The sequence below is a fragment of the Chironomus tepperi genome, unplaced genomic scaffold, assembly GCF_022539635.2.
Source record: "Chironomus tepperi strain 1889 unplaced genomic scaffold, CSIRO-AGI_Ctep_v1 contig_445, whole genome shotgun sequence".
In the NCBI taxonomy this organism is placed as follows: Eukaryota; Metazoa; Arthropoda; class Insecta; order Diptera; family Chironomidae; genus Chironomus; species Chironomus tepperi.
In genome coordinates, this window is record NW_027226567.1 from 5,851,087 (window position 1) to 5,864,400 (window position 13,314).

The 13,314-nt window shown below is 33.0% G+C and overlaps 2 protein-coding genes across 2 annotated transcripts; both read right to left on the reverse strand.

Annotated features, from left to right (window-relative positions):
- Positions 1-165: 165 nt before the first annotated feature.
- On the reverse strand, positions 166-9,108 carry LOC139098489 (RUN domain-containing protein 1). Its single transcript, XM_070650718.1, has 5 exons — positions 8,780-9,108; positions 7,973-8,716; positions 6,638-7,493; positions 5,297-5,394; positions 166-5,228 (listed from the first exon to the last, which is right to left on the reverse strand). The coding sequence occupies exons 1-5, from the start codon at positions 8,968-8,970 to the stop codon at positions 5,021-5,023; spliced, it is 2,097 nt and encodes a 698-aa protein (XP_070506819.1). The 5' UTR covers positions 8,971-9,108; the 3' UTR covers positions 166-5,020.
- A 1,476-nt stretch (positions 9,109-10,584) lies between these two features.
- On the reverse strand, positions 10,585-12,313 carry LOC139098199 (neuroglian-like). The gene is made up of 2 exons (XM_070650325.1): positions 12,080-12,313; positions 10,585-11,871 (listed from the first exon to the last, which is right to left on the reverse strand). The coding sequence occupies exons 1-2, from the start codon at positions 12,271-12,273 to the stop codon at positions 10,674-10,676; spliced, it is 1,392 nt and encodes a 463-aa protein (XP_070506426.1). The 5' UTR covers positions 12,274-12,313; the 3' UTR covers positions 10,585-10,673.
- Between the last annotated feature and the right edge of the window lie 1,001 nt (positions 12,314-13,314).

Here is a 13,314-nt window from a genome sequence, read left to right on the forward strand (position 1 = left end):
AATTCATATTTGATATAAATGAATGAAATGAAAAAAAATAAAAAATTGTAAAAATCGCTCTTAATTGTAAAACTCTTAATTAAATTAAATTATGCATTTCATAAAAACAATGGAAGAATAAAGGAAAAAAATTAAAAAAAAAATCTTAGTTTTTTGCTTGCAATTTTGTTTTATTTTATTTTCAGAGTTCTTTTTTTAGATTTTTATTTTGGGGTCTCCGAAATTGAAAGTTTTTCGCACTGAGTGTGAAAGTTTTTGGTTTTGAGTTTTGTGGGTGATGTTTTCAGGTAATAGAGATTTTCTTATTGTGGATGTTTGAATTTTAGTTGATGTCTAGATTAGGCATTTTAATCCTGGTTTTGAATTGTATGTAGTGCCAGGATCAATTCTGGAATTCAGTAAATTATAATTTCTGGGATTGAAATTCTAGCTTAGAATTATGTGAAGCAAATGCTATTCCTTTTTCTAGTCCTAGTTCAAAATTTGAAAATTGACCTGCAGGCTCACAAAAATACAGTTTAGTTTAAAAATCGCCTTTTACCTGCTAACTACACAAAACATAGTGTCACTTGTCTCATTGAACAGCAACGTTAACTTGCAATAATAACTTAGTTTTCTACCAAATTCAACTGATTCTTATTTGTTTAGACCAATGTTACCTGTGAACAATGATGTGCCGCATAGTATCTCAGATATATCTCAAAAAATTATTAAAATTTTCAAATTTGAATGAGAAAATTTCAAAAATAGTCAAAGTTATTATCCAGGAACATAAACCTGTTCAACCACTTTATTAACGCCCAACTCAAGAATCTCACATGAAACTTTTAAATTCCTTCAATATTTCTTCCACAACTGCCTAAAACTCCCCGAAAACATTACCCCAAACTACCCATGTAAGTATCATACTATTAGAATAATTTACAATTTTTACAGGAGAATGTCATCATTTATGTAATAAGGTATAATAATTATGTTATATATATGTTTGTATAATGTATATTGACGATAATCCCATGAGAGATTTCCATTTTTAGCGCCAATAATTTTTATTTAATGCTTTTTTTAATAAGATAAAAGAATGCAGTTGAGGATGAGAAACTTGTGGATTATAATTTGGCTTGTTTTTAAAAGAAATTAAGAGAAGATTAAAAGTTTAATTTAAGTAGTTCGGATTTGTGGCTATTTAAATAATGCTATGAAACATATCCTGATCATCAGACTGTTTAAAAATTAGTTTTAAGAAAGATTTAAACTATCCGAGCATCACAACATAGTTGCTATGGCATCGCTATATTTCCGTGTTGATGTTAAAACGTCAAAATGACACAATGCCACTTTGATAAGTCTGACGGCTATTTTGGTATATTTTGAAGACAAGCAATGGAATTGATTAGGTACAGACCATTATAAGCACTATCTATGCCTTGACCAATCTATTCCTGGACTTGTCTATGCCTAGCATGAGCCTATATCTTATCTATCAATAGATCTTTTGCCTAAACCTTCCAAAAATCATTAAAATATAATGGAATAATTCAAATTTTTAAATGATTTAAATAAAGTCACTTTAAGAATTTCATATAAATTCCTTTTCATCAAGTCTAAGTCTTTGGAATCAAAAATACCATAACATTTAAATGTCAGCCAAGTATAAAATCTACAAAATCTACACAAGCAAGTCAAATTTCTCATCACCTAACCCTCTCAAGAATTCATTAACCTTTAAAACATCAAAGAAGTAGAAGAAAGCAACAAAATATCATAAATCATGAGAGCTTAAACTCCCACACATCCAAAAGTTTCTCATCCTCAAACCTAGAAAAATTTTCCATATTTTGTAATGTCATTTATAAAAGCTCAATTCTCAACATTTTTACAATCATCACTTTCATTATCTATTTTTTATATATTTTTTCTCAGTATTTATTTAAGTTAATGCAACTTTAATAATTTATTTTTTTTTTTATTTCTGGGACTCAAGGTCAAAAAGCTACCTCGTATCCCTAAATAAACATGCTAGAAATACTCTTTAAAAATACATTTTAAGGAGGGCATCAAATAGTTTTTTTTTTCGCGTACATTCTTTCATCATTTAACAATCGTGTGAACCTTATAATTTGGCTATTATCAAATGCTTGGCCTATGGAGTAGCCACATGACTCCATTTAGCTGGAAGCTGTTTGACTTCATGCCAGTTTTTAAGGATTTAATTTGCAATCCGAATGGAACTTGTTAGGATAGTTTGTAAGATATATTAATGAGAGCTTGAAGTTGACTGGAATTTTGTATGAAATCGAGCAGAGACATTGATTTTGTATGGGAAAAGTCGACCCCAAATAAAATTCGAGTTAAAATTCAGCTCTGCTATCAAGTTAATTTAAAGGAATTTTTCCATACAAAATACAAATCGACTTCCAGCTCTGTGGTCAAATAGTCTCAGGGATACACTCAAGTAAGGAAGATTTTGGTAGGGAGGCTTTGGTATCGATGTCATGGGCATTGAAGGTTTGGTATTTAGCTAGATTAAAATCCACGTCTTTATACAAAATAAGTAACAGACTCTCAATCTACAGTAAATGTCCAAGCAGCACAATAAAGCCGCTAGGCACAGCAATGTCGATATATTGTCTGCAAAATGTCTAAATGACGGATACAGCCGTAACGAAGATCGGTTGTTTTGTCTATGAGGACAATTTCAAAGTCACTCTTGATGACCAGCATAAGACCCGATACCTCAACATTGATATGACACCAAAACCACCAACTAACCCTCACTCACCTTCAAAGCTCCTTAAATATATCCCCAATCACCTTAAATCCTAATAAATTACTTGTCAATCTCAACAAAATTATTTTCCCGCCAAGTTCCACTTCTCATCCATTTGCAAAATAATTCATAATATGTAGATATAAATCTTTAATATAATTAATTATGCTATTTTTGATTACTTTTATGAATAATTAATTGATTTTTTTTTTGTCATCATCATCATGTTGATATATCTAATGCATCTCCTGATTCTCCGTTTGCTTGATTGCCTATCCATTGTCCATATTATGTCTATTCTTGTTCATAACTTATCAAAAAAAAGGAAATAAATGATCTAAAATTAAATTCTGGGAAGGTTCTGAGTTTGATGGATGAATGAGCTAATCACTTAATCATTTGGGGTATTTGAAGGATAACAAGTTTCTAATTAGGATTTTCGCAGAATTTATGTTTTTTGCTGAAAAAAGCGATGGAAGCAGCATTTTAAGAAGTTAAGCATGTGGTGGAAATTGAGATAAAGATTGGGGTGCTGTCGAGCTTCTCGGAAGAATTTAATGAATTTTTTAAGATTAATTTTTTAACGGATTAAGAACCTTCAATGTTTTTAAGCTATTGCAGAGGTTACTAAACCGATTCTTACAGTATATTTATTGGTATTTTTGATTTAGAGTGTCAAAAAAGGTTTGCCAAAGGTTTAAACCTTTGAGATTCAGTTAAAATTGTAGCATTCTTGAGGAATCAAAGATATTCAGTTTCCAAAGCAGCAGAGCTCGAAATTGACTCGAATTTTCTATGAACTCTGGCAATTGAAGTTCCGAAAAACTTGAGTTCGTCCAAAACTTCAAATCTGCAAGCTAAAATGCAAGTTTGCAGCTTTTGTCGAGTCATAAGTGTACAGGTCTGTGAATCCTAAATGCGGAGCATGCAGGCTTGCGGTTCTTGGTTGAATTCTACTAAATAGTAGTTTGACCCTTAGTTTGACACATAAAACACCAACCAGTTTGAGAATCACTGCACTTAACCAAAAAGCTCGTGTAATTTAGCCTAAAAACTTAAAGAATTTCCACCAACACAACCCTTAAATCATCTCACTTCACACTCATGCACTCGACATCGCAATAAATCCAAGCAAACTCGTATCTTATTCTTGACATTTTCAACGAATTTACGCCTTAATTCGCGAGAAGCAAAATCATATCATGCTAAATTTACCAAGAAGTTTTTAATGGAAAAGATTAAAAATTTTATCTCAAGTTATTTTACACAAGGCTTACGATGAAGGATGAGATGAAAAGTTTTTGAAAAAATACTTTAAATATTTTGTCAAGGAACAGGTGAGTCACTGAGAATTTTTGACATCATATATCCATTATTCTCAGAAAAAACCTCAACTTCCCTCAATAACGAGACTTTGTGTCTCAATCTGATAAATATTTTCCGTTTATCTTCTTAAATCTTAATTTATGGGCTTTTATGTAGCTTGACATTGCCTTTTTTGCTGACGATTAGCTCAGTATCCATTTAACTCAAGGGACGATATTGGAATTTAAATAGAAGTAGACGTAATCAATTTCATAGAATTTACATTTAAATTAGCCATTACTCTTGTGAATAACTGATATTGATCCAATTTGTGTGAAAGGTTGAAGTTGGGTGTAAATTGAAGTTAGGAATTTGTTGAGAACTTGAAGTTGACTCGGATTTTGTATGGGAAATTTGACTCTAGTTGAGTTGACCTCATTTAAAGTTCGAGTAGCCTTTAAACTCTGATTTTTTGGAAAGTCTAGAAATCCATAAATTCTAGAACGTTTTGTCTGTTTAATGTCTTGTTACAAGAACGGCTAGTTGCTTCCGGATGTTATTAATTAGGTAAATCGGCTTGCTGTCCACTCTGGTATTTGTCAATAGTTTGCAGACAGTTTACAACTTAGCGACTGTATGCCATTCCAGAGCTTCGTGTCGATTCTAATTTTATATCGACTCGTCAACGATTGAGTAGACTTTTCTACACTAAATCCGAGAAGACTTTGAGCTATTCTTCATTCTGATACACTAAGCACCAATATTCTAACTTCAATTTCCACCTCAAATTCCACCAAAACATATAATCCCTAACCTCCAAGTTAAATTGACATAAAATAATCCTAACAAATACTGATTCTCATTTCACTTAAAAATAATTTCTTTAAAACACAAAATAAATTCCTCATCCCATCACCGGCTCCACTAAATTCCTCAACGCTTTTCTTATGAGAAGACATCCTTAATGTTCGCTAAATTCCTAACAGCCAAATCAACCGGCAAATCGTGAAATTCTAATTTCGTTAGCTGATCGATTGATTTGAGAGCATCTCGGAAGCCTGTTTGAGCAACATAACTCCATGGTGTGTAGTATGTTGACACCAGATCATGACTTTGGAATATGAGATTAAGCCACTGTACAAGTTTGTGTGAGCTGTTGACAGAAAAATTCAGTTTAAATTAGATTAAATTTATTTTAAAATATTCACGTGTAGAACTTACTTTAATCCAGCACAAACGAATGCCTTAAAATGTGAATTGTAGCTTCTCTTGTAGGGACTGTGAAGGTTGATGATGTTTCGAATAGCCAATAGAAAAGTCTAGAATGAGTAAAGAAGTAAAAAGTTGTCTTTTAAATTGACCTTTTGATGATTTATTTATATAGATTGCTGATAAGATGCTAGAAAGGTATCATGGAAGATACGATAAAGGGTAATTGAGTTCTTAACAGAAATGATGAGAAGAAATTGGATGAAAATTAGATTTCAAAGAAGTTCTATGAAAGGTATTTAAGTCTAGAAGCTTTGGATAAAGTTGATGGAAGTTTCTTGAGTGTACAAAAAGGTGTTGGAACTTGTTATTGGTTGGTTAACGTTCAGTTGTTGTCTGATTCTAACGTATCTAGTTGCTTATTCGGATTTGAAGTCAATGAAAGTATCCTCAGGCCGGTACTTTGTGGATTTGGTGAAATTCGGCTTTATGAAGGACATTTCGTCAAACTTCATCAATTCGAGTCCACGCCAGAGTCACTACGACCTGAAGACACATTTTTCGTCTTTTAAACACAATTTTCTGTCATTGACAAGCAGTCATCGCTTGCATCTAACTATATTGCTCGCTTGATTGCCTTACGGACATCATTTTGGATCAAACAATCCCTGTTATTTACAGTTGAATGTACTGTGGCACATGAAAGTAAAACCAAACGCTATAAGCCATATCCAAATGCGCTCAATATCAAGGAACTATCCATACACTTTGATCTGTCTGTGTATACATACAGTCAATGACTTTCAATGCAAAATCCATTACATCAAATACATGATCCATAAAGTTCATCCCACAGAAAATTTAACGTCCGTATATATTTACTATGGACGAATGAATGATATATGTACACACAATATAATTCATCTATTAATGTCTGACTATCGTACCATAAACATGATATAGCATAAAGCTACATCAAAAAAAATCTAATTCAGATCATTCCAATTATAGAATTTTCAAAGAATCATTGATAAAGCGTTGGCGGGAAAGAGATATAAACCACAAGTACGTGTCTACCTTTAAGCTAGTCCATCGATAAGAACTAAATAAACAATATTCTTAAAAGCTCTTATCCTCATCATTTTGATTCCCCCAACCCACGAAATCTCGAATTTTCAATCTATTTCCTTCCACGGAACTGTTTTCATATTCAATATTGTATGGATTTTTACGCAACAGTGACGTTCGCAACGATCCGATAGGGATGGGAAAAATAAAGTATAAAGTACATCAAGACCTTGAAAATTATGAAAAAAAACAGCTCAGTAAACAAATTTTTGTACGCCTTCTCACCTGTTTATTTGATGTTAGTCCATCGCCAATATCTAAATTGAAGCTCTGTGAAAGCTTTTGAGCAGGCGTTTCCGTATAAAAGTCACCATTTTTCGTATGATAATATTCTAATATTAACTCCCACGCATGCATATCCTTATAGTCCTCATCAGGATACTGATGATGTCCATTTTTATTAAAGTTATTATTATTTTGTGGTTGAAAATTATAGAAGCACCCAATGAATGGCACAAGATGTCGTGTCTCATTAACACTACGCAAACCATGTTGAATTAATTTTTGTAAAGTCACCGCAAATTTTTTCCTAACTAATGTTATTAATTCAATATTTAATGTCTTTAATTCGTCCGTTTTGGAAGAGCTTGTTAAGCTGTATGGTGGTGGCAACATGATTGAGGACGATGATGAATTTGACCGATATCGACTTTGTTTACGTGTTGAAGCACCTTGCGGCTCAGTCACTTTTGTTCTCGTCTCAATAAAAACATCATCATCATCCGTTTCAGCTTCCGTATCTAGATTCTTATTCATTTTACGCTCATTTTCAGCTGTCATATTTATGACCTTTACTAATGCCAATATCTCTTGTATATCCACTTCTAATTTTGCACGTATATCACCCCAATGATTTCCTCTCGTTGTCTTTTTTAATACATTACGTCTAAAGTGCTTACCATTTTGACTCGCACAATTCATTTGCGAGAGCGCAAAGATGTGGAAAATTGTTGATGCTTTGTTGAACATCTGAAATAGCTTATCACTGAAGTTGGGACTACTTAATTGAGGTAATGACGATGTTGCTGTTGTCGATGTTGAAGACGATGATGATTGACGTCCTTCATTGTCATGCGAATTGCTGTAAAAATAAAAAAGGAACAAAGAGTGAGTGGATGAATATATTAAGTTCATATGATGGCCGGATTATGCTGTAAATGATTTGAATGTTGACTCAATTTTTGGATGTATGATGAAAGAATTCGGTTTAGGAAATGAAAATTGTTCATTCTTAGATAAGGAGCTTGTCGTGAAGCATGTCCAAATCTATGTCAGATCTATAACACACTATTTAATGCCTGTGCGATGCATCTCAGACTTCAAAGCAATGCTATGTCAATTTTTTGACGGAAAAGTGACTGAAAGATGCATTGGCAGCTCTGAGATGCTGAAGATCAGTGAGAATCGAACCCAAGTCACCATCAACATCAATTTCATAAATACACCTCAGAGAAATCCCCAAATTTAATCAAACAGCTCACACAGATGTACAACAATTGAGTAAACATGTCAAGTCATCTTAATAAATAAACAAGAACTTGATTAGCCAATAATACTCACTTAACATTGACCCTCCTGCTCCTTTCAGCCACAACATTACTATTATTTCTCATATCGGTATCTTTGCCTTTCTTGCTAATATTGTTATTATAATTACAATTACATGATTTATTATGTAGATCAATGTCAGAGCAATTGTGCTTCTTCAGCAATTGCTGCTTCAACATTTTCTTCTTATCACTTTTTTCAACTTGAAGAAATTTTATAAATCTTTCGAGATCATTGACTTGTGTCTTGAGTTGAGCCACCAGTTGCTCTTTCATCTTTAACGGACTAACAAATTCACCAAATGCTGCATCGACATGATTTCTTAATTCATCTGGTGACAATTGAGGCAAATCGAGTTCATTGAAGTTTAAATTCATCTTTTGCTTCAATTCGTCAATTATAATTTTCTGTTTTTCCATCATTATAGCTTGAGGAAGGACTGGCTCACCGGTTTCATAAGCATATTTTTCTAAATCATCCAATTGAGTCTTTAACTGCTCGATTAACTCCTGTTGTCGATTTTTTTGACAATCCATTTTTGTGAGAATTGTTTTCATATTTTTATCACTATTTTGCTCACTATAATTTGGAATTCCACGGTCAGCAAAGTCTTCGAGTTTTTTAAGCAGTATGTCACGATCCTTTTCTGGTGCCTCAACAATCTGATGTAGTCGGAACTGTACTTGAGCAAAATGTGTTGTTAGTGCCATTAAGGATGACAAAAGTGACTCTTGTTCCTCTTCCAGTGCACGTATTCTAATTTGTAAATAATTTTTTTTTTTGTTTATTGATTTTTTAGACTATAGAAATTTTCCATACCTGTCACTTTCCTCTGATTCACGTTCCTCACCATCCGAATAGTCATCATTTCCATTAAAATTTGCCTCAAACTCATAGGATTTATTGTCCATATGATCGAATTCAAATAAAAATTTCCCATTTTCCGATTCATATTGTTCATTGATTTCCTCACATTTTCCATTCTCAACAATATCTTCCGTGCCTTCCATAGCTGCTATTTAACAATATACAATTGACTTTATATCAACTTAATCAACATTTTCTAGTAAAGTCTTAAAAATGTTCGTATCCGTTTTGGTTTTGTTTTTCACCCACGAATATATAAAAAAAAATTGCAAAAGCTGAAATGAAAGGAAACGTAAAAGTTTTTTTGTTCCTCTATGTCGTCATCAAGTTGTGACAAAGGGTCGGGTAGTGTGCTGATGGACATGCGCACATGAGCTTTGCAACGCATGCACATTTTTGAATTTTTCAAATACGTTAGATGAATTTTGATTGTAAATAGAAGGAATTTAGGTGTGGGAGGTGGATTAAAACAGCTGTTTAAATTTTGGTGAATGTTATTGTTTATTCAGGATGAAGAAGTTTTCAATCATTGAAGTATTTTGTGTTATTTTTAAAAATTTCGGAGTTTTGCTTTGATTATTGAATATATCTTGTCAAAATGGAGCTTATTGATGTTGCAAAATACTTTGTATAAATTATTCAGAACTGTATGGAAAGTTCTCTTGTTCTTGACCTTTTGTTCGTCCTAAATTCAGAGAAGTTTGATTGTCTTGATAAAAATGGGGGTAAATTTATTGATTTTACCATTTTGTGGGGCATCTGCAGATGTCTTTAAGAAGATAAGTTGATTCTATGTACAATATTGAGGATGGCTTCCATTTGGTGTTGATGAAAGAGTTTTAGCGGAGCCTTTAAAGTTCCTTGATGAAGCCTTCTTTATTTGTTTCACTATAGGTAGCGTATCAAGAGTAGGGAAGGGAATAACTTATCCAGGAAGCTTTGCTGAGGTTTAGCAGAGCCTCTAAAGCCCCATAGTGAAGCTTTCTTCATTTGAGTCGATTAAGGTAGCGTCCCAAGAGTGAGGAAGCATAGTATTTATCCAGGACGCCATAATAAACTAAAGGACGCTAAATCAAAAATGAATAATTCCAACGCCGAACATAAATCTATTTTTAAATGCTAAACATCATAATTCAATGTTGCCATACCAAACAATCCTGACTTTTTTTTTCCTTTATAAAATCCTATTATACAGCTCCTCATAAGTCTTTGGCACCCACAACATGCAAAATAGAACAATATTCTGCATTCGTGTACTCAACATATTCATCAGCAATTTTACACCATTATTCATCATTAGCATAGTTCCACAAATAAACTATAAATATGCTACTTGAACTTTGTATTCATGACTCAAACTACTTGAATGCATATTATAATATAAATTCGTGTATTTCGCCGCCAAAAAAATTTTATTCCATAAATTAATACTTCCTTGAAAATCGTGTATTTAATTACACGCACAGCATGTGTGTTTAGGTGAGGTAGTCATGGGTAGTGTATGATTAGTTTAGAATTAATTTTCATTGTTTAGAATTAATTGCTGCTGTTTTTTGGTGCTGAATATCAGTTTTCATAGGTCATACCCAAGGGTGCTGCATCGATTGACCATTTGTCCTTAAAAATGTTCTCAAAACTATCTGAAAATTCAAAAATCTTAAAGACACAAAACCTTTAAACTATCATAAAACTCTCATGATAGTAAGTACACAGTCATTCCTACAAAATCTTTATATTTATTTTAATATCATGTGGAAGACACAGTCATATAAGACAAGATGATGATAATAATGGAAATAGTAATAATAATAATAAAAGTAATAATGCACACGCTCTATAAACTATCTCAATTAAGAACTTTCTGTGGCTTTACAATATCTAAATAGAAATCTCTATAAGCATATCCAAGTGAATTTGTTGCATTACATCCATAATTGCCTGTATCACTTTTAATTAAATCCTTAATTGTCAATTTATTTTTTACAACACTCAATCGCTCTCCAGACGATGATTCAGTTGACGATGATAATTGTGTTGTTGATTCTATTGGTATGTTGAGAATATGACCATTATGCGTCCATATAATGTCCGGTTCTGGCCATCCACGAACATCACAATGAAAATCTACGGTTGACGTTTCATTCTCAACAATTGACTTAGATTTAGGATATGCGATGAAATATGGTTTTGCCAGTACTTCGACATTTATTAATGATGTTTTGTTGCTATTTGGTCCATTTGATACGTCACATGAATAAGTTCCACGATCATTAAGACGTGTATCGCGTATGAGTAGTGACTTGCCGAAATTTTTCTCCATAACACGTTTATCGTAATTTATGGACGATCCATTAAATTTCCACATCACATGAATGACTGGTGATCCGCCATAAATGCAAAATAGCTCAGTCCTTTGACCACGCAATACGACAACGTGTGGATTTGAGACATATTGCATAATTGGTGGAACTAAATTCTCATGACTTTTTTCATCCGTTTCACGATCGCCACTACTATCGTCATCATCATTGTTGTCTTTATTTGGATGAATAACCTTTACCTGAACACGTTTACCCAACTTGTATTCATTTCGTCTCGGTGTTGTTGCAGCACATGCATAATATGCCTTTTTAAGTTCATCATCACGTTGCACAGACGAGAACCACAAATTTCCTTCAGGATCAACTGTGCGACGTGAATTTTCAATTTCTTGTATTTCGCCGCTACCAAATGTTTGAATCATCCAATATACGGATGGTGTTGGAAAGCCATCTGGTGCCTTACATTCGAGTTTTAATGGATGTCCAATAGGCACCTCAATCACTTCAATTGAATCGTCCTTGAAGCTTTTCATAAATGATTTGTGTACAATGTATGGATTGAATGTTGCAAATCCGTGCTTATTTTTTGCAAAGCACTGATAAATTCCTTCATCATCATTCTCGGGTACTCGAAATGTCAATGTGCCATTTGGCATGTCCATTGTAATTCTATTCTCATGTGCTGTAAGGTTGAATTGTTCTCCGTTTTTTGTCCAACGATATCTGAAGTAAAGGATTGGATTAGGTTTTGAGGTACATAAGTGCATGCATGTGTGATTCTCAAAAATTTGAGGAACTTGACAGACTTCCTTCATATTTTTTGACAGTTACAAAAATTTTGCAAAATTCCAAAATTAAATCCACAACTTTAGCATCCAAAAACCCATCACAACCTCACTATCCACAACAAGAAACAATAAAATCAACTTACTTGGGCGGTGGATCACCTCCTGCCTCACACAGCAATGAAAATTGTCTCGGATGATTGCCTTTTGATGCAACTTGATATAAAATTTCACTGCTGTCATGCTGCTTGATTATAAATGGTGGTAATGCTGATACATAATAGACTATTGAGAGCACAATAATGCATAAATGCAATTTTATTCCAATACTGTTCAGCATGACTATCGTCGTACGAGTTTAAATTCTAAATGAAAGTGAAGTCACATCGCAGTGAGAATAAAAAAAAATAACAAAATCTGAATTGTTTTGCTCATCTAAATCTGCAAAGATAACAGAATTAAAGTAAAGCACACTTGTGCCCGAGCTGGACAGTGTTCATTTTGTGGCAGGCGTGGAGTGACTTTACAATTTTTGTGGATGTCATGCTGATTTTTAAATTGAAAATTTCAGGAAATTTTCATCAATTTTGAGGAAATTCACAGCACTTAATAGAAAAATCAGGGAGCAGCACCCGAAAAATCAAGAAATGAAATTTCCAGTTCCGGTAAAAAAAGTTTCAATTTGTAACCAAAAAGTTAATGAATAGCCCGGAATCTCGTATTTTTTATGTGTGTGACTCTTTTTTCCTACTCAATTCTCAATTTATATCTACGGATGTATGATATAAAATAATTGAGATACTGTACGTTGCTCTATATTTATCTGTAAATCTTCATGAGACAACATTTTATAGGAAACTTGAACTTTTGAGCTTAATTTTGTGAATTAGATGCTATTCTTTGCTGATCGTGTCTGTTTGTTTGGTTAAGGTCAATAATGCTCTACTTCCGGCAGATTATTTCATCGATTGTCGATACACAAGTTACAACAATCCATGCCACATCCACAAAAAAACTTCAATTCCCAACAAAACAATCAATCCATCACCGCAAAGCGTCCCAAACCATTCTAAAACTCTAAATAAATAATTCATGACTTTCTTACAAATTATTCAGAAGAAGCACACATATGTGCTCAGCATGAGACTATATTTAAGAGATAAATTGCTATGAACAATTTACGCAAATTGCTAGAAGCATACTTTTCTGTTATTTCGCATTTTAAAATGCCTTGCAATTTGTTGCTTTTGCTTATTACTTAAAATTATAGTGTAAGCTACACATTGTTACAGTTTTTAATACACATTTAATGGCTCTTTTTTTGGTGAATGAGTAGATTCTTGCATGCATGGAGAGTATGAATATTAATATTGAAGTAAAA

Excerpts from the sequence above, each read along its gene's own strand:
- LOC139098489 (XM_070650718.1), bottom strand. The coding sequence starts at position 8,970 with ATGGAAGGCACGGAAGATATTGTTGAGAATGGAAAATGTGAGGAAATC. Across the intron at positions 8,717-8,779 it reads GAATCAGAGGAAAGTGACAG|AATACGTGCACTGGAAGAGG; the intron begins GTATGGAAAATT and ends TTTACAAATTAG. Across the intron at positions 5,229-5,296 it reads TTCGTTTGTGCTGGATTAAA|CTCACACAAACTTGTACAGT; the intron begins GTAAGTTCTACA and ends TTCTGTCAACAG.
- LOC139098199 (XM_070650325.1), bottom strand. The coding sequence starts at position 12,273 with ATGCTGAACAGTATTGGAATAAAATTGCATTTATGCATTATTGTGCTC. Across the intron at positions 11,872-12,079 it reads GGAGGTGATCCACCGCCCAA|ATATCGTTGGACAAAAAACG; the intron begins GTAAGTTGATTT and ends CCTTTACTTCAG.